General features: G+C 34.5%; 3 protein-coding genes and 1 pseudogene across 5 annotated transcripts; 1 reads left to right on the top strand and 3 right to left on the bottom strand.

The window, feature by feature from the left end:
* The first annotated feature begins 2,234 nt into the window (after positions 1-2,234).
* LOC140975636 (uncharacterized) lies at positions 2,235-3,780 on the top strand. Of its 2 annotated transcripts, none has more exons than XM_073439465.1 (4): positions 2,235-2,529; positions 2,663-2,851; positions 2,949-3,008; positions 3,342-3,780. In XM_073439465.1, the coding sequence occupies exons 1-4, from the start codon at positions 2,284-2,286 to the stop codon at positions 3,627-3,629; spliced, it is 783 nt and encodes a 260-aa protein (XP_073295566.1). In that variant the 5' UTR covers positions 2,235-2,283; the 3' UTR covers positions 3,630-3,780. The 2 variants fall into 2 exon arrangements, with proteins under 2 accessions (XP_073295566.1, XP_073295567.1); XM_073439466.1 differs by having other exon boundaries at positions 2,663-2,855; positions 2,953-3,008.
* Positions 3,781-4,675: 895 nt separating this feature from the next.
* LOC140975634 (DExH-box ATP-dependent RNA helicase DExH3) lies at positions 4,676-14,807 on the bottom strand. Of its 2 annotated transcripts, XM_073439463.1 has the most exons (20): positions 14,286-14,403; positions 14,029-14,201; positions 13,818-13,944; positions 13,647-13,734; positions 13,193-13,420; positions 12,599-12,694; positions 11,205-11,393; positions 10,946-11,105; positions 10,741-10,871; positions 10,311-10,478; positions 9,955-10,227; positions 9,135-9,329; positions 8,844-9,047; positions 8,664-8,733; positions 8,416-8,564; positions 6,733-7,038; positions 6,405-6,464; positions 6,150-6,302; positions 5,926-6,036; positions 4,677-5,755 (listed from the first exon to the last, which is right to left on the bottom strand). In XM_073439463.1, exons 3-20 carry the CDS (start codon positions 13,922-13,924, stop codon positions 5,291-5,293), a joined length of 3,153 nt encoding a protein of 1,050 aa, XP_073295564.1. In that variant the 5' UTR covers positions 13,925-13,944; positions 14,029-14,201; positions 14,286-14,403; the 3' UTR covers positions 4,677-5,290. The 2 variants fall into 2 exon arrangements, with proteins under 2 accessions (XP_073295562.1, XP_073295564.1); XM_073439461.1 differs by lacking the exon at positions 14,029-14,201 and having other exon boundaries at positions 4,676-5,755; positions 13,818-13,972; positions 14,286-14,807.
* A 1,104-nt stretch (positions 14,808-15,911) lies between these two features.
* Positions 15,912-18,152, bottom strand: LOC140975009 (transmembrane 9 superfamily member 9-like; annotated as a pseudogene).
* A 34-nt stretch (positions 18,153-18,186) lies between these two features.
* LOC140975635 (peptidyl-prolyl cis-trans isomerase CYP26-2, chloroplastic-like) lies at positions 18,187-20,019 on the bottom strand. The gene is made up of 2 exons (XM_073439464.1): positions 19,061-20,019; positions 18,187-18,377 (listed from the first exon to the last, which is right to left on the bottom strand). Exons 1-2 carry the CDS (start codon positions 19,867-19,869, stop codon positions 18,266-18,268), a joined length of 921 nt encoding a protein of 306 aa, XP_073295565.1. The 5' UTR covers positions 19,870-20,019; the 3' UTR covers positions 18,187-18,265.
* Positions 20,020-20,660: the final 641 nt, after the last annotated feature.

Raw genomic sequence — 20,660 nt, 5'->3', positions numbered from 1 at the left:
TCAATCTAAATATATAAAACACAATAAATAAAAAAATATCATGAAAATAAATCATATATATTCACTTATTCATATGACATTTTTCAATCCGCGTGATTATAACATAATAGCTAACAGCTCTATCAAATTAGCAAAGATATTTTTCATCCAAATATAATTCATAATGAAAAATAATAAAAATAAAAATAACATAATAATGTATATTAACAAAACTAAAATCACAATGTACTTAAATGAAGTTCACATAGACAAAAGATTGTCAAATAAAGTTATCTTAATTAACTAAATTATCATAATAATAAATAAAACCATTAAACATGTTATTAAGTTAAGACAAAAACTTGTGTGAGACGGTCTCACGGGTCGTATTTGTGAGACAGGTCTCTTATTTGGGTTATCTATGAAAAAGTATCACTTTTTTATTCNTGTCTAATATGATAATAAATTATGCCCAGATAAATAACAAAATGATTCAAATTGTTTTTAGAAAATCAATTTTTTTANTCTCACAGATTAAGATCCGTGAAACGGTCTCACATGAGACTCACTCTTAAGTTAAAAATCAATTGTGGTTTTGCTAACTTTTAATCCCTTTCGAGTTTTGTTTAACTTTCTCTGTTTGTTTTTAGAATACATATTATAAATAGTTAATTTTATATCAGAATGTATCATTTATAAATTAATTTTGGTAATTAATAATTTAATGTGAAATAAAATTTTAAAATTATATGACTCAGATAAATATGTGTAGTAAAACACATATATAAATAAAATAATACAAAAAATTTTGTGAGAAGATCTCATTAGTCATTTTGTGAAACGGATCTNATAAATTAATTTTGGTAATTAATAATTTAATGTGGAATAAAATTTTAAAATTATATGACTCAGATAAATATGTGTAGTAAAACACATATCTATATATCTATATCTATATACCTATAAAAGTGTGGATAAAGGACATTGTTTTCCAATTGTGCAATGACAAAATTAACCTTCTATACACACTTCAAGAATACAATGTAACTCCTATAAAAGTGTGGATAAAGGGCATTGTTTTCCAATTGTGCAATGACAAAATTAACCTTCTATACACACTTCAAGAATACAATGTAACTCTCGTATTAATTTTACCAAATAACTCATCTTTATAATATTTATCCTTTTAATTTTCTCTCTACATTTTTTTCAATGATTTTATTTTAATTTTGTAATTATATTTTTAGTGTCATTTCTAATTAAGTAATAAATTATAGTATCACAAAAAGATATATGAAAAATTTATAACTATATGTGCAATTGTAGAGACAAAATTAACCTTCTACACACACTTCAAAAATACAATGTAACTCCTATATTAATTTAATCAAATAACTCATCTATTTATCCTTTTAATTTTCTCTCTACATTTTTTCAATGAATTTATTGTAATTTTANATATAATTGATATTACGTGCAACGCACGTGCATCATGCTAGTATAAATAAAATAATACAAAAAATTTTGTGACAAGATCTCATTAGTCATTTTGTAAAACGAATCTCCTATTTGAGTCATTCATAAAAAAAATATTACTTTTTTATAACATAAGTATTAATTATTATTGTAAATACATGCATGATTGACTCATCTTACGGATAACGATCCTTGAGATCGTCTCATAAGAAATGTACTAATAAAATAATACATAATACTTAGCTAAAAATGTCATATGTAAAAATTTTAATATCTAACAAATACTAATAAATTATCAATATAACTTACATTTATTATAAAGATTATGTCATAAATTTAATTTAGAATTATAATGCAATTTTCATTTTTTTTAATTTTTAATTAATTTCTCTTTTTATGAATAAAATTAAAATTAATCAAATTGATCAAATTATATTGTAAATAAAATATAAAATTTTTTTGCAAAAGAGCATATATAATATATATGCTCTAAATGGAATTTCTATTTTCATTGGAAAAGTACAAAAATGATATTTACTTGTTTTAATGATAAATGTAGAAAATTGTAAGCTTAAGATATACTATTGAGACATTAATTAAATATCACAAATAGAATATATGTCTCACAAATTAATTCATGAGACCGTCTTACGGATGTTTTTGTGTTTAAACTATATTGAATTCCCAAGTTATACACCAAAAAATATATGTTTTTTTTTAAATAATTAATCGAGCTTAGGGATTATAATGAAATAATTTAAAGAGGGCCAAAAGAAAAATTAGAAGTGTGGCGGATAAGCCTGCAAGTTCCTCAGTTTGCCGCTCAAAATGGCTGCTGCTTCTCCGTCTGCGGTTCCCGCTACACGTCGAATTCAATCTTCTCTTAGAATTTCTTCAACCCGGAATATTCAAATTCAACAAATTTGCGTACCCTTTTCCGATTTCACTCCATTTCCTCCTCTCCTCGGAATCAAAACTCCTCCCAAAATTTCTACACCCAAGATCGGTACTAGAGCTGCTCCTGATTCCGCCATACCATCGGTTGTTCAAGAAGATCAAGAAAATCCCACCAAGGTATCGATAATTAACTGAATATACGTCTCAGTATATCATTTACTCCGTGAAAAAAAATATTTGTATGCTTTAATTAATTTTTTCCTTTATTTTAATTTACTTAATAGTCTGCATGTTTTGGGTCGTAGCGCAGGAGTTACTTGCTGAAGTGTCTGTGAAAGTGCTTAAAAATGCGGCGAAAACAAAAAAAGTCCCAGCCAAAGAAGTTCTGTCTGCCTTTTTGGAGATCGAAAAAGCGAAATTCGACCCCTCGGCTTTTCTTGAAACACTCGGAGGAAACGAATCACCTGGGAGAACTTGGATGCTTGTGTTTACTGCAGAAGCAAGTTTGTGTTGAATTTTCTTGACAAAATATCGTTGCATTGCCTTTTGTATGCTTTAATTTTGTTCATACAATAATGGGTAACCATACTTTGCAGAAAGGATTGGAAAGCGGTAAATATTTCCCCATTACAGCCATTCAGAGGTTTGATGCAGCTGTAAGCTACTTCCTTTTTCTGTAGCAATCATATTTAATTTCATGGGAAACAAAGGATTTGAAATGTTTGTAAGGTGGTAAGATTATTTTGCAATGGATCATTCGTTTACATTTCGATACATCGAACTGTGTCTAGTGTGTTGTAGATAGAACCAAGTCATTGTATGATGACAGACAGATATGAAAAGGTATAGTATATGAAACATGAAGTCACAGGATTATGTTAGATATTCCTATATGATCACAAACCGTTAATTGTACCTCCGACACACATATTTTTGCTCCATTTACGCGATATGTCTAATGTTCGATTACATTGGTGCATGTATTATAGGGAAAGAGGATTGAAAATGGAGTGTATCTTGGGGCTCTGGGGTGCTTGACGTTTGAAGGTAGAATATCATGGAAAAACCGAATACTGGCATTCATATTCGAGCGGATTCGAATCAAGATTGGACCTTTAAACCCGTTTGAGATCAGTTTCAAAGGGAAAGATGAGAGGGAGCCGAACACTAAGGACCCTTTTTTCATTTGGTTCTATGTGGATGAGGAAATAGCTGTTGCTCGTGGAAGAAGTGGTGGTACTGCATTTTGGGTTCGTTGTAAACGAGTCCTCACCTAGTAGTTCATATATAGTATTCGTATCCTAATTCGTAAGTGCTTCAATTTTACTTCTATGTCATCCATCCAACTAGAAGTCGAAGCCACTTAAATGCATATAATTTTATGGTTAAAACTTTGTTTCTATCTTCTTGCATTGTTTTTTTTTTTTGGGCCAGAATGAGTTGTTATAATTTGTTTATAATTGGGTCTTATCGAAATCCCGTCTTATATTTGAGATATTAATGTTAGATATTAGTGTCAGATGAATGGTAAATCATCTCGGCTATCTACTTGCATTGATTAATTTTTCTTGATTGGCTGATTTCGTTTCTCCTTTGTTCTATGTCAGTGTGTGTTAATATACAACTCAATGCACCTCATAAGATCATTCTCTTTTGGTATGAATGTAAGAGTGAAGTTTATCTAATTAACCCTCTCATTTACAATATTTTCTTTTGAAAAAATTAGGTTATATTTGAGTTTATGAATATTAAATCTATTGAATTGTTTAATAAAAAAAAAATCTATTGAATTGTTTGGATCTCTTCTACATGGCAAAATTTTAAATAAATATCCAATAAATTTAAACTTTAGCACGAACAATAATAGGTATCTTGTGAGACGATCTCACGAATCTTTATCTGTGAGACGGGTCAACCTTAATACCATATCTATATTCACAATAAAAAATAATATTTTTACATAAAAAATAATATTTTTTTTTATAGATGACCAAAATAATAAATCCATCTCACAAAATACGACCCGTGAGACTGTCTTACACAAGTTTTTGCCTAGTAACAAAATACACACAATATTAATATAATTTACCATCTATGTTTGAAATTTTCTTTTCCACATCGAATCCTATCGATTTCGTTGTTTCAAACAAAAATTTATAGGATCCAGTTCCCTTAATCTAATATGTGGATCATAATTATATTGGACAGCAAACTACTCGATTATCAATTTGAAAATTACATGTTAGTTTAATATTAAAGAACATATATTTCTCCATTAATGATTTAATTCAATACTTTAACTTTATTAACACCAACGTTACAAATTATACACAGCAAATGCTATTTTGTACACATTACTGAAAAATTAGAGTATACTCGAACCAACTCCAAGTACTATTCCAAAATAGCTGCTTTTTAAGATGAACCACTCAATTTTCAACCCAGTACTCTAAATAACCTAGGCAGACTCTACCACATTTGGTAGATTAATGTGTATTGTGTAAAAAATATACAGCAGTTTCCTTCGTAGCTAAAAGATTTTAAAATGAAAAGAGTACCTGCAAAAATGAAGGTAGAAATCACTAGGCACTCCAGCAGGTGGCTGGACTTTCTCTGCTTGAAAAATGCTTGAAATATTTTCAAGTCACCTCAGTATTTTGTTCTCACTTGGCAAGTACAATTCGCTTTGATAGCAGATTGATGGTGCAGTGGCCAAACTTGCTAGCTGGTATCACTCCATGCAAACAATCAAATACAGGTTCTCCTTCCAACGATAGTGTTTCATCTTCCCAATTGGGATCTGAAATTGCGTGAAGCTTACTCATAGCACTCAAGTCTTGGCGCATATATATCCAATGGTCAATCAGTGCATGGCGATCATGCATTTCTAGGTGTGAGATGCTGATGATTCAAGTGTACCGAAATGGTTTCCAAAAAATTACCTCCACCTTGTAGCAGAAGTCTGTTGTTTCTTCTTGCTTTTCTTTAGAAGGGTAGACATATAATCTACAGTCTCTTGAGATGATTGGCTCTCACCAGTGAGCCATCTCAGAGCCTCAGCGGCAGCATCTTTTTCTGCCTCTTTCTTGCTACCGCAAGGCTGGCCAACAAAATCCAGTCCATTGAATAGAACAGTAGATCTGAACCTGTTGTTTTTTAGTTGGGCAGTCCTGTAGGTGGGTGACTGATGTCCAGCCCGACTAAGTAAGGTTTGGAGGTGAGATTTTGCATTATCACCACCACCACTTCCTAAATCTCGAGTTTCTTTTGATTTCTTTTTGGACGGTGCTGAAACCTGACGCCCAAACACAAATCTTCCTTCACACTTGTCCTCCGAGACCAATAATCCCACCGCTGATAGAAGTTCATTATAACTCTGTATGTCCAATTTTTTATTCAAAAGCTGCATAAGCAGAAAGGGAAAAACAATTGGGACCCTAACAAAGAAAATTATGTAAAAGCACATCAATCCACGCCTTTAGCTCACAACATAAAATAAGCTAACCAATGGAAAGTGAATACAGACACAAGGATCCAAACAATTTGCTGCAACAGGTGAACTAAAATATTAACCTTTTTCTGCACAAATTCATCGAGCTCGCTGTTCAATCTCAGATATGTATCAGCCAACTCAGGCTTCATGAAAAATTCCAGATATCCATCCAGCATTTTGATATGGCCGTCCTGTCAAATATCGGGAAAAAGGAAAGATTTACTACAATGTGTTGGCTTCAAAGGCAAGGAATTACAGGAAACAAAAATGCAATTTCAGGGGACGAGGGAAAAATAAACTTTACTAATTCCCCTCTGCAGATATTTCCTCCGAATAAGAGAACTGTCGAATCAGATATTCCAGTTGAATCACGAAGGAATACTGCATTCACTTTTACTTTTTCATTGAAAACAAGCCACGGGAACGGAATTTTGCTTTCCTGGGCATTCACAGAATTCTGACCAGAAAAGAAAGATGCTTCAACCATGATGAACACAAAACATAATCATAAAAACCATATTTTCACCAAAGCATTTGAAAAGTAGCTCTAGTATCTCACCGAGTGCATAAGAACTGCACCATCGTCCATTGTTTTTAATAATATCGACTTCTCCTTGTTCTGTATAAACATATTTCGATAAGTTTCCACAATATGGACAATGAGAAGCCAGTCTAATAGTATCAAGGAATGTTAGAATCCTTCGTACTGAAACAATATGGTTCAAAACAATTTCAACAAGAAAATAACTTCTTGTGCTTACATTAAGACCCTTATTTCAGAAGAAATAATGTGTGGAAGAAAATGTACCAAATTTTAAGGGAAGAGAATTGAGGCCTGAACCACAGTAAACAAAATAGAGAATACAATATATGGCCGAGTAACTCACCACTACAAAGCTTACTGAAGGGAACAGGCCAGCACATATAACTGCACGGATGATATGTTCATCACCACTCCAAGAGTTGCAACTCTCCTCACTTTCAATTAAACCGGTGTCTTTAAGAAGATAAAAAAACTGCTTCCTAAGGGAATCAATGGCTTTTAGAGTCTGTGCAGAAAGAAAATTTCTCCAACAGTACTCATATCCAGATCGCTTCTTTTCAGCATCTTTCCAACCGTCATAAGCCCTCACCAGACATAGATGATCACTGTAGTCACGTGCAGAAAACTGCGCCTTCGCGGACTCAGCCAGCTGTGGTACATGAAAATAAAATAATAAATCACTGAAGGTAATTTTTTCAACCTTGGAGAAAATTCTCAAGTAATGGAAAGTGATCCTTGAAGAGGAAGCATGTAGGATAAGGGTGTAAAGGATGTCCACTAGAATAAAAATTAAATACCAGATTGCCAGGAAAACAAGACATGTTTACACTGAATAGGAAAAACATCATTTTGACATTCTATACCAGATTAATGAGAGAGGAGAAAATATCATGCAGCATGAAAAGATAAGTTTGAAGGCACAAGTGACAAGCATGATGGAACAAATCATTTGGCAGGCATCAATCGTTATTTTCAGCACTGACATGTGAAACATAAATAAACAATGATTCCACAGAAACAAGAATTCAGGATTGGCCAATATTAAGCAAAATCCAATGCATCATAAAATACTTGTGCTAATGTTGGAAGTTCGCAGTCAATTTCTGGGGGATGCTTGCAGATCAATGGACAACTATTAAATTATATATTGAGAGTATATTCAAATAAAAGGAAAACAATTCCCCACAGTAACAGTATAGTCCTTCAGACTACGAAGACAACAGACTCACTCGCACTAAAGAACCCAGTGATCCAAAAGAATAAGTAATAAGACTAATGCCCATTTATCTCCCATCATATTAAGTCCAAATGCCTAAGACTTAAAACAAGAGATACTACAGTGTAGATAGTAAAATCAATTTTTAAGGCAATCAACTGGCCCGTATACATAAACCCTTCCAGTGTGGCAGCTCGTATATTTACACCTAACCTAACACATTTAAAGGCATTAAATTGGAAACAATTAACATTCACTAACGAAAATAATTTAGTTTTTAATTAAATTAAACTTTTAAAATAATGTTTAATAAGTTCATTTAAAATATATAAGATAAATATTAACTAAATATAAGTACTATCAGATTTGAAATAAATACTTAATAATGATATATAGATATACATAATCATCTCAAACATTTTATTTCTTAGAATAAAACAAAAATTCTTTTATATTTAAATCAATAAAATATTAAAACTTTATTTCAAATATAACTTTCTATTAAAATTTGTATCATACTAAAACAATTATATGTTAATGTTCTTGAAAGAAAATTCTCCTTTTAACCAAATAGACCTTTTGGCATAAAAATTTAGTAAAATGGGTGCTTTAGATAAAACTTTTAGTCATGGTTTTTTGGTTATTTTCCCAAAATATCCTAGAAGTTAATATTGGTATAAGTTCAGTTCTTGTCCTTTGGTCCAATGATATTTGATTTTAATGTAGTACGTAGGACGAAAGCCATTCACCCCCCAATCATAAAAACCGCTCAGACAACAAATGTTGCACGTAAAGTTTTATATAACTTACATCCTTCTTATCAAATGGCATCAAGAATGGATCTCTGACACTTAAGCCAGCAACAATTGTCATTATTGGATCTAAGCAATTGAAAATAGCACCATATACTAGCATTTTCCCAAGCTTTGGCTCAACTGGAAGCATGGATAGGTTGCGTCCTGGAAGTAAACCAATGTATCATTGTTAATTTACCACTTTGAATATTCTTTCAAAACTTACAAATATTCGAGGAAAACATATCAGAGTTTGATAGTTACCTAGTGCTGTAAGGTTTTCATTTTCATCTAAAGCGCCAATTATCTTTAAATATTGGATGGCATTTTGGACCTGAGACTCAGAAAAGATAAGCCAATAATGGAAGACCGAGCGTAATTGAATGCAAAGGCCATGGATGATAGTGTGAGTCGCATGTTATTTATGAATTTCATTTAGCTTACAGATAAAGGTTCAGGTGGTTGTAAGGCTTTAGATAGGAAGTCTGAAATACTTCCAAGTTGTAGAATCTTGATTTGCAAGCAGAGAGACTGTAAAGGAGTTCTCAGAAGTTCTGGCAGTTGATAATCCGCAAAGGCATCATACACACATCTAGGGTAAAGATGGAAACACTCGCCTGGTTGTACACGACCCGCTCTGCCTTTCCTCTGATTTAAAGTAAGATTAGTAACATTATGCAAAGATTAATTATCCAATATTGTCTGATGAAGTTCAAATATTTATCAAAATCTTACTTGGCGAGCAGAAGCCTTTGAGATCCATGAAGGAAGCAAACATGGAGTGTTATTTATCGCATCATAAGATGTCTCCTTAGCTTTACCACAATCAATCACATAAACTACATCATTTATGGTGATACTTGTTTCTGCTATGTTTGTTGCAAGAACAATCTTCCGAACCCCATCCTCGGGTTTTTCAAAAATCAATTTCTGTTTTCCGGTTGAAAAAAGGGAAAAATTGATTAAAGTGTACAAAAAAATATTGATAGGGGGAGAGGAGCTCCCTATCAGTGTGTTCTCTAAAGAAATAGGTAAGAAGATAGGCCTCTAGATCACACTCATCATGTAGCAATTTACTATAACAATTATTTTTCCTGTTCCACAATGGATCCTAATAAACTTTGCATCAGTCGATGAATAGGTGCCTTATATGAACGTACAATTTCCCTCGTTAATCTTAAAGCAGATACTCTAGAAATATATTCAATTCAAAATGTGTTGTATGCAACTTTTATGCAGTGGGAGAAACAAAACACTGCAAAGAGGTTTTACCAATATTACACTATACTGCCATATAAACTACCCTAGCGAACATCAAACTTTAAGAGTGAGATTAGCATTTCATCAACAGGAATTCAAATATGAAATTATACTTTTATGTAACTTGGCAGCTACTGAGTAATGAAAGCATAGCGATGTTGAAAGGGGCAAAGTATAAACTGTCAAACGCCCCAAAGAAAAAAAGTATACCAACATGCATGCTGACCTTTCAGATAATTTGAAAATCCGTCACTAAAGATTAGCAAATGGGAAAGTAAAAAAAAGCCCAATTCACCTGCTCTGCACTGGCCATGGAACCATGGCAAGCAAGCAATAGAACTCTGCTCGGATCTCCGAAAAGTGGATGAGCTTGAAGCTGATCTTTCAAAGAATTTATGTCATCCCAACCAGTCATAAATACAAGCACAGCCCCAGGCCTTTCGTTGCGACAAATATGACAAAGCACATGCTCAATGAGATTAAAGCCAACAGAATCTGGATTCCAGCAAGAGAGAGACTCCCGAATTCTATAATTATGCTCCTTAAAATCAGCAGCAATAAGAGCTTCCTGAAATTTCAAGGATGAAGAAAATTAAATAATAAAATTTAAAATACAAAACAAACAGCCAAAAAATGATAGTACAAATTTACCTCAACGGCTGAAGCTATCTGAGTTTTCCTCTTCTTAAGTGCTTGCTTCTGCATTTTCCACATCTTTTCTTGACCATAATTATCAATTTGATTATATGGTGTCAACCTGTAGTCAGTAATTTCTAGAATACTTTCCAGGAAATGACTCCGAACAGGATACGTAAATCCCTGGTTATAAGGCCCAAATTGCAATGAAAACAGAATGATCAATTGGATCGATCGTAAAAGAGGTAACAAGTAAAGAAGAAGGCAGCAAATTACAAGTGGGTAAAATCACAATGAGGAAGAGAACATAAGATCTACACAAACAGGAGGAGGCCGTTTTAAATCAAGCATTTTCAAACTTTTATAATTTACCATTTAAGGGGTATTAAGATCATGCAGAGTATGACATCATGCAATAAAGTAAACAAGAGTTGTTCGAACCTACCGGAATGTGAATCATAGGAGCACCACCAAAATAGGAAGAGAAAAGATCAGCATTTAGGGTTGCACTCATCAAAATCAGTCTCAGCTCAGGTCGACGAGGAAGAAGATCCTTCAGGACAATTAGAAGGAAGTCTGCAATGAAAGGCAGATGATACTAAAAGCAAAGAATGCAGGAAAAAAAAAACAATCAGCTACCAATGACATACCTTCATTCATTCCGCGCTCATGAATCTCATCAACAACAACATGAGTTACACCTCTCAAATTTCTGTCAACCAATAATCTCCTTAAAAGGATTCCGGTAGTACAAAAAAGGAGACGGGTATCTCTCCCCCTCATTCCCTCCAGCCGCACTTTGTAACCAACCTTCAAACAGTATAACCCAGAAAATAAGGTGTTTACTATATATCCATTAGAGAACTTATCAAAAGAATAATGTTAAGCAACAATAGGAAAAAGACTTACAGATTCTCCTATCTTCTCACCACGCTCGGATGCAACCCTTTCAGCCACCGCAATAGCAGATATTCTTCTTGGTTGGGTGCAGATAATACTGCATGCAGCTCCCCGAACAGCATCAATTTCTGACTCTAAGATGTATTGAGGGAGTTGTGTGGTTTTTCCGCAGCCAGTTTCACCAGAGACAACTACCACCTGACAAACATAACGTCAGTCAAGGTCTTCATACATAAAATTTCTTCGAAGTTCCTTATAGCTGATTAAATAATAAAATAAAAATACGGCAAACCTTTCATCACACAAAACTAACTTAACTGAGAATAATCAGTTTCCAACCACATGAAAGTTCTGTGCAGTAAATTAATAAACATAACCAGCACTTTTCCCCTAAAGAGTGGGCTCTCAACCAACGAGAACTTGAAATGACAAAAAAAACCACTTAAGATAGACGAATTGTGGAATATAGATACTAGGGAAAAACATCTTAGCTATAAATATTAGATCACAAATTTTTGCAAATTTTTAGTATTAGGGTTAAATAGCATGACTCGCATGCAATTTCCCTATGTGATTCGATCACAAAGTTGTGCAAAAATAAATGAACCTGATTTCAGAAACTTCTACACTGAAAAAACTAGTCCATCTTCCAGCTTTGACATGGTCAGAAGCTTTATCCAATTAGTGAAAAACATTGGCACCAGTTTGATACCAGGTACCAGTTTTAGTGATGGTAGTGATGCCGCAATGACCATCAAAACTATTACCATGCAAGACATCAGAGTAAAAAACACCAAAGCAGTGCCTGCACAACCAACTTTCCCACCACCTACAGGCTACGGTTACTGTCTATGGTATAAGGTTGTTGGAGTTGCTGATTTAGAAAAGGATGTCTGAAATGAAAAACAGTAGTCAACTACGATTATAAGATGTGTTTGGTGATTAAAAAATTACATACAGGTACTTTTAGTTATTCATATCCTCAGCTTACAAGATTCTGAAGTTACAGGCAAAAATCCTAATGAACAATAATTTTGCATTAATATAGTTCGTCGCAGCCACTTCAAATTTTTTTTGTTGCCTCGCCAAAATTACCTATTTTCATTTAGCATTAAATATCTTAGGATCTGTACTGCTAATACAGAAGAAAACAGGAAGAAGAAAAATCCATCCTATAATTTATAAGAGGCTACCAAAACTGTTAAAATATCTTGAATAAAGACCATCGCATCACTGCAATAATGTACCACCACAATAAATAAATAAAGATGATACCAAAACTCGGATTAACTTTGTAATCCCTCCAATAGAACTCAAATGACAAACTTGAATTAAAAGAGTCTAACAATACAAAACATAAAAGAATTTCTGTGAGAATAATTATTTGAACAGTACAATGACACCTGATTCCGGGACACGACATTCAGTAACAAGTCTTTCTCTTTATACGATGGAAGGCTTCGTCTAAATTCTTGCATCTTCTGGCCTTCTGGAGACTCCTTTAAAGCAGAAAATAATAATCATTAAAATCAAAAAAGAAAAAAAATCATATTTTTCAAATGTTTAGAAGTAACATACTTCATTCAGCAATTCACCAATCATACATGCTTATATCTATCTTCAGAAAACCTCATCAGCCATACTCGATTACAAATATGTCTCCTAATTATTTAGTTATTTGGCTACTGGTGGAAAAAGGCATGATTGCATCATTCAGTATAGATTTCAATCTCCAGCACAAGAAATTGAAGCGGATCGAGAACATTTCAAGTGTTCCTTTTTCAGCAGCAAATCGAAAATATTGGAATCCAAAGGAAATGTGAACCGTGATACAAAGCATGCTACAGGGAGAGAAGTCACATCCAGATATTTGCAATCAAAATCTACAAGTGAATTCACAAGTAAAACTACTATGGCATATAGAGGATAAGAGGTCACCATAAACACATAAATTAATCAGCGCTAATAATAGTCATTTACATCTGTGAAACACTAACTTGCCAGTTTTGCTGTTTATTGTGCATTTGCAAGCTCCTTCGTCTGACAATAGTCTCAGATATTACATTTTGGGTGGACGACTCCTCAGGCTCATATAGTCCATCGAGTGAAAGGCTATGGACTGCACTTGATGTCAAAAAGGTATCCTGCTTCGTCATAGCCTTTCTAGAAAGGTGTGCTCTAAGATGAGACTCTACCCGTCTTTGCAACCCAATAGGTAGCATCACCTACGGATACGTAGGAATGTCCAAATCAACAAGACAAAAAAATGTGGTAAATATATCAAAAGTTGAGAAATTTTAAGCATTTTCCAGACATATTACTCATCATAGCTAGAAATGTAAACTTGATAAATATTAAAACCACATAGAACAAATCCATTTCTATTCGACGATCAACACGATTAGAATAACGCAACACACATAGGGAGAGCTGATACAACTAAGATAATACCTCCCTCTGAGGTCGCTTCTCATCCAAATCTGATCTGTAGTTTGGCAATGGGAGTTTACTAAATACAACTACCTTTTCATACCGACCACTGCAAATGGAGATATCATAAACAAGCGCAAAGAAATATAAAAGAATAACGTAAGTTAGGCAAAACTTTATGTACGGATGTACCTGTGCAATCCCATTCTGATTGCCAATGCTGAAAGCTGCTCAAAATCTCGTCGATCTTTTTTATCCCTGGACACAACTTCTTGCTCACTTTTGTTGCGCATAAGCATGGTCAACTTCCACCTCCACTCTTCAACATTATCAAGAGTCGAATCACCCTGCCAGTAATAGATTAATAACTGAAAATACTTGAAAACGCGTGATAAATATATACCTAGCCAACTGAGCCCACTGAAAAGAGGAATCCCTTTTGCAGGAAATCCAATTTGGAAAACAACATTTAATCAATTAAACTTCCGATTTCATGTCCAATGCTCATGTTATCTCCAAAGTTAAACACATGCACAGACGAAAAATTGAGCACAGGAAGCAAAATCATCTAGCATTCTGCATTCTCAAGGAGGAATAAATTATTAATCATACAAAAGCCACCCAACTCGCCAGAAAAGTAACACCAGTCAAACCACCCACCAACTGTTGCTTAGAAGACGAACTGAATTCACGGTCGGATTCCTCCTCGGACGGGTACTCATCGTAAGCAGACCTCCCGTATCCCAAACTCCGCTCATAAGTATACGGGAAGGAAAACGAAGAAGAAGTGGACCAAGTAGCAGTAGCAATATAAGAAACATTTCGATGCCGCCTCAATACAATTGAAACAGGAGAAAAAGCAGCAAAGGACACGCCTTTTCGTGCAAGAAAACCGTATGGACGCAAGTTGCAAAACCCACGAACCAAAAGAGGGGGGGAGTGTGTGCGAGTCGCCATAGACATGGCACCAAGCTTGAACTTCAAACTTTTCTGAATGAACGTCGAAGAGAAAATCATGGTTGAGAATTCAACATTTTACGCAGTAAATTAACGAATAACATTGCATCATTAGGTATTGTTATTGTACTCATATCAGAAATTTTGCTAGGGTTTATGGTGGAGGTGGAGACAGGAGAAGACGACCTCCCTCTCTTTCTTTTCACTCGTTATTGGTATTTATACTGATAAATGATGTAATCAAGAATCATTTAAGTTCTTAATCAAAATTTTTTTTATCTGATTTTACTATTTTGTCCGTAAAAACAAAAACTTAAATTAATTAAAATAAAACTTCACTTCATATTCAACTCGCATAAATTCTACTCCAAAACTTCACCTCGAACTCTACCCAAATGAGTAACATTGACCCAAATATGAAAAACTCGACCCAAACTAAATCAAAATGTGAAAAACTCGACTCAAATATGAAAAAATTGACCCAAATATGAAAAATCCGACCCATGCTCGACCAAAATTTGAAAAAACTCGACCATATATAATTATTTACGTAAATATTCAATCAAATGTGACATATTACAGTGATATGGTGCTATGCTGTGCAAAAAGATATATTTTAAATCTAAATTGAGGCAAAAAGTGATATTATTTTTTTATTATATTTTAACAAACATGTGTAAAGACCACCTTGTCTTTTAAGTCACTCTCTTTGAGCAAATTAAAAAGGCAGACTCTATTCAATTAAAATAAATTGATGGGGAGTATATTTATATTTTGATACTCATTAAAATTGATCTATAATATCTTTTCATAGGAATTTTTGTTTAAGTTCAAAGAGTCTAAAAGATTTGATTTTTTTTCATTTTTTTATGCCGAAATTTAAACTTGAGACAAGGATATCAAAAGTCGAAACTTCATTTTAAACTTGGAACGGATATCTAATGAGCTATGAAAATGACTTAGACAAGATTTGATCTTTTTAATTATATTTATATATTTTTTCTACGATTCTGATTATTAAATTTTCAAAATTTTGATTATATAATCATAGATGTGGGTACAATAATTTTCAAAAAATGAAATATAATTTAAAGAAGAGGGAATTATTTATATGTATTTGTATGTATATACGTAATTGTATTAAAATTAATAATTTTTTGATTAGTTTTTCTTTTAAGACAGTCTTACGGATATATATTTATACAAAATATTGAATCGACCCATATTTATAATGAAAATTAATGTTTTTAATATAAAAACTAATAATTTTTCAAAGATTAAGTCAAATAAAAAATGTGTCTCGCGAAACTGTTTCACATAAAATTTTCTTTAAAGATTTTGCAGTGTAAGATATGCTATAGTCAATGAATTACAAGGGTTAGAAAAGTTGAAAAGTAACAAGGATCTTTGAATTGTGAGTGATGCTTCAAACTCTACTTCCAAATGCTTCAACGTTTAGTTGATCTTGACACATGAGTAGATACTCCTAGTGAACCAGAAACAACCCAAGAAACCAACCGTGCCGGCGAGCACAAAAAACGCAAATGAACCAACAAGCGAATACCCGAAATAGACAACGGCGGGCACCGGTTCTGTGAACTTGAACTGTGTGTATTAGTATGCAGCATAAAGGAAGAGGTAAGAGTGCAGATGAACCTGAGGCCAAGAATGATCTCCACCACCACAAGTAGTCTCCTCTGCAGAGCTGGAAATAGCAATGCAGTATACTGCTTGAGACACATGTGGCGATAAGGAAGAGGAAAGCCAGGAAGAGGAATACAAACTGGCAATAGAAGTGAGGTAACCAGATTGACGTGACCATGAAGAATAGCTCGACGGATACCACAGAGTATGGGAGTATGCCTCCTACTAATATATTTAAGACCGGGTTCATGAACTATGCTTTCTCGGGTATTCCTCGGAATTTCGTTGTTTTTTATTGGACCCTTGATGGCCGGTTTCTTGAACCCTCTGCAAAAACAAGTGGAACGGAGACACGGAACCACTTGAGGACTAATGCGAACATGGCCCCAAATGGGATTGCTCCGGATGATTCCTCTTCCCAACTCAGAGCATTCAAGATGAAGCGATAACCATTGCAACTAGAATCGTCAACTCAGACAGATGGCAAAGCTGTCATCAACTCCCCTTGGATCGAAGGAGAAAGGAATCCTCCAAATGCAGCGATGACTATTGCAACTAGAATCGTCCCGAAAAACTGAACACTGGTGCCAGCAAAAACAAACAACAAATTTGAGTTTGTAGGAGGCCTGAAAATGTCCCCAAGATCTAATATCCATCCAGTTTTTTCTTCATCTTCTTCTTGAGCTTCTAGTTGGTCGTCCTTGGAGATGTCCCAAAGCAATATACGTGTCATGAGCATCGGGTGAATAGGAACAACAAAGCACAATGTTAAAGAATTATAAGAAATGAATCTCATTATCAACCATATAACGAAAAGCATCCGATCTAGAAGCCCATTTGATCTCACTCTCCTGAAACTCTACATAGTAGGTGAAAATAATTTCCTTCCCAACTTCAACTTCTAGACGGGAATCGTTGCCAGTTACAGTGCAGTTTTTCAACTTTATTGCATCATTCTTACACTCGTATTCATGCTTAACACTGAATGGTTTGACCTCAAATCCTACAATTCTAGCCACACCAGTTTCTTCATCCTTGTGATACTTTATAATGAATGTCAAGTAGTTGTTGATAAAATATTTGTGCTCCAGTTTTCCACCGTACTGCACTTTCACTCCTTCCAGAAACCGTGTTGATACACTGAGGAATCCGTATAAGATCTGTTGAATGTCATAACTAGAGGGAGATTATCCAATATCATGTTCACCCAATATTCAGCATCGATCCTCTCTTTCAATTCCTTTGCATCTTTGGCGTCGAGGATAGTGCGACAAACAACATTGCACATTTGTGTTTCTCCCATCTCGAATTCATAGGGTGAAACGGCAATGCTAGCACAGCTAAGAAATTCCTCTAGCTCCACACGATGGTCTACAATTTTCTTTGGTGTGCAGTAAGGGAGAGAGTAATATCATGAATATGAAAGTGATGTTTCCACTGAGGCCAATCTCTGCACTTCCACCGTCAGAGGATCACCCTTCAAGAAATCTTTGGGACAGGCGGCGCCCGCGAAGAAACATGACGTGAAGTACGAGCATGAAGGAGCTACAGGTGAAGGCACAGCAGTACATTGGAATCGTGTCGGGCATTCTCTTGAAGAAATCCATTATATTTTCCATTCTGTTTAATGTCAAGAAGATGATCCAAGACTAAAGATGTCTCTATGTGTGTATATGATGGAAGGATTGGGGAAAAGGAAAGAAGAGGAAACTGGAACATAAGTAAGAATCCTAAAGGAGAGAAAAACTGGGAGATACGTATCCTCGTTTAACACATTCTAATCTGACACATTCCTTGAGCTATTTGCGGTTTTTTCTATGCAAAATGTATGGAAAACAAGTTAAATATTAAACGACAAAGTGGGAAAAGTTCTTAATCCAAATTACTTGAATCTTGCTTCTTATTCAAATAAGCTATCCACAGCATGTCCAAGTCTCAAATAACACAACTCTGCTAAGTAACTACACCGGCCATTATCAAAAAATAGTCTAAAATTATAAATACATTTGGGGAAGGGAAAAAGAAAAAAGAAAAGAAAATTAGGTAGTGTCCATGATGAGTCCACAATTTGTGATCACCACTTTGGAGTAAGGTCTGTTGAAGCCTCTTTCTGCTACCACAGCCCTTTTGTCTCCAATCAGCTTTGCCACCCTTTTCGCATTAAGCAAAGAATTAGAAAAGATGAGATAAATATTTCAAGTAGACTCGAATTTGATACAAGATATATAACACACATTCTTGAATTTTTGCTCAGCATGGATTTTCTGTTAAAAATTTTGAACTTGTAGATATCAGCAGTGCACATCTATGGCACATTAACAAAACTTGAGCAGTTGAACTGGGATTCATAAAACTTGCAGCGCAGTTGCTATGATCCCATACCAAGTTTACAAGATAATTGAATAAGTTTAGAGTCGAGACATAGATTGGATTAAGTTACATAACTCAAATACTAATAGGTGAATAACATAATAGCCGTCACAAACATCAATTTCTCAAGGAGCCTGCGATGTCGCGATCTTAGAGCAGCTCGACTAAAGATCGTAGCTTGATTTGTAAGATTGAAAGGATATGCTTACTACTTAGAAAGCTAGTACTTTTTGGATTTGAGTTCTCTTTAGTGTATGACCTAAAGGCTCATACAAAATCTAGAGGCATGAATTCTAGCCTAGCTCGTGTAACTACTAACTTATATTGTCAACATAGTTGAAACTTGAGTTCAAATCATAACATATCGCATATATATACATAGTTACACACATATATGTATATATAATAGTTTTTAATGAAATATGCCAAAAGTGCATGGAGAATTTGGAGGCAAGAAAGAGTACCTAAAGTAAGGAGAAGTTGTATTCTCTTTAACAGTCTCAACTCTGCCAATCCTCTCCACAACATCCATTCCTTCAATCACTCTCCCCACCACCAAAGCCGAGGCATCCAATTCAGGCGAGTCCTTCGTCGCGATCACGAACTCCGTCCCATTCGGATCCGTTCCGACATCTTCTTGACCGATTTCCAGCTTCCCTTCTCTCGCAACCAGCTTCAATTTCGGAGGCGGTTTCAATGGATCCCTCACAATAAGGCTCACACTCTTGGCCACATTCTTGGTCCCTACACAAGACCCATCCTGTTTCTCCAATTCGTCCACTAAACGGTCGAGTATCGACAATTTACTCCCAGTTTTCCTGGCTATCTCCGCATCCCCACCATAATATCGAAGCCCACCATTTTGCACGTAGTTAGGCATGATTTTTACGAACTCTTTTCTGCGGTAACTCACGCCCCCTGCCCCGGAGACAAGATCACTAAACCTGGAGGACCCAGATGGGACAGCCTCGCTAAACAGCCCAATCACGATTCTGCCAACAGGTTCTCCATTTATGGATACATCAAGAAATGCTTGTTTTCCCGGTTCTGGGTTTTTATCCACACATGGAACAATGGCCTTGTCTGGTGTAATCACCACTGTTTCTGCTCGCAGCGGTTGCGGCGTAACAGGTCCCATCATGATTAGCAGCAGCGACGAAAAGGTTAGGTCCCGGCGGAGGATTGGATTGGGGGGAGTTTGCGTTGCAGGAAATTGAAGTGGCTTCGGGGGAAGCTGGTGGATTTGGCATAGTAGCCGAGATGAAGAATGCATCTGTGGGTCTTATCAATATTTTCTTGGTGATTAACAGAAGAGAAAAGGTTGAAACTTGAAACCGTTGCAGTGTTTTGGATTGGATAAGGAGGAAGAAAAAAGCTGCAGCATGTATTCATTTCGTGGCATGAGTTTTATCTGGAACTTTGTAGTTGAAGACAGCAAAAATAAAAACCACTAAATATTCACAAACGCATGTATATATGCACACATGTGCGTAAATAATTTTGATATGTTGTCTATTAATATTTCTATTTTTGTAAACACTAGTGAGATGACAAACCATTAAAGTTGATTAAGCATATTAAAATCATGCATATACTAGATGAGTTTCCTGCTAATGATGTGCACAAAAATTGATAGAATATGTCTATTGTGATACGGTCTCATGAATTTTTTTATGTGAGACGGGTCAATTCTAGCGATATTCACAACAAAAAAGTAATACTCGTAGAATAAAAAGTAATATTTTTTTATGGATGCACAAATAAGAAATCTGTCTNACAAATATATATGTAAAAAAATATCATTTTAAAATAAATTAAATATCTATATTTACTAATTTAACTAAAAAATTTAATAATAATTAGTACCACTAAAAAACATTTAAAGAATACATATACTTAAATAAAATACCAAATTTTTAGTTAATGTTTTTAAACAACACATAAGTTATTATTATGATAAAAGTTAGCCATGCATAAAATCTATATGTATAGATATACTTCTATGTATGTTAGCTTAATTCGATTCTTAGAATATTGAATATCGAGATATTAAATCGAATTTGA

The sequence above is a fragment of the Primulina huaijiensis genome, chromosome 4 (assembly GCF_012295235.1).
Source record: "Primulina huaijiensis isolate GDHJ02 chromosome 4, ASM1229523v2, whole genome shotgun sequence".
NCBI lineage: Eukaryota > Viridiplantae > Streptophyta > Magnoliopsida > Lamiales > Gesneriaceae > Primulina > Primulina huaijiensis.
The sequence above is the reverse complement of the archived record's forward strand: the minus strand, read 5'-3'. Positions and strand labels throughout refer to the sequence as shown.

What these genes read in the sequence shown, in the direction of transcription:
- LOC140975636 (XM_073439465.1), top strand. Translation starts at nt 2,284, where the DNA reads ATGGCTGCTGCTTCTCCGTCTGCGGTTCCCGCTACACGTCGAATTCAA. An exon ending in TGCTTGTGTTTACTGCAGAA is followed by an intron (nt 2,852 to 2,948) that starts GCAAGTTTGTGT and finishes CATACTTTGCAG; the next exon opens with AAAGGATTGGAAAGCGGTAA. An exon ending in TTCAGAGGTTTGATGCAGCT is followed by an intron (nt 3,009 to 3,341) that starts GTAAGCTACTTC and finishes CATGTATTATAG; the next exon opens with GGAAAGAGGATTGAAAATGG.
- LOC140975634 (XM_073439461.1), bottom strand. Translation starts at nt 14,642, where the DNA reads ATGATTTTCTCTTCGACGTTCATTCAGAAAAGTTTGAAGTTCAAGCTT. An exon ending in ATAAACAGCAAAACTGGCAA is followed by an intron (nt 12,695 to 13,192) that starts GTTAGTGTTTCA and finishes TCTGCTTTAAAG; the next exon opens with GAGTCTCCAGAAGGCCAGAA. An exon ending in CTCCTATGATTCACATTCCG is followed by an intron (nt 10,479 to 10,740) that starts GTAGGTTCGAAC and finishes CCTTATAACCAG; the next exon opens with GGATTTACGTATCCTGTTCG.
- LOC140975635 (XM_073439464.1), bottom strand. Translation starts at nt 19,869, where the DNA reads ATGCATTCTTCATCTCGGCTACTATGCCAAATCCACCAGCTTCCCCCG. An exon ending in ACAACTTCTCCTTACTTTAG is followed by an intron (nt 18,378 to 19,060) that starts GTACTCTTTCTT and finishes TAATGCGAAAAG; the next exon opens with GGTGGCAAAGCTGATTGGAG.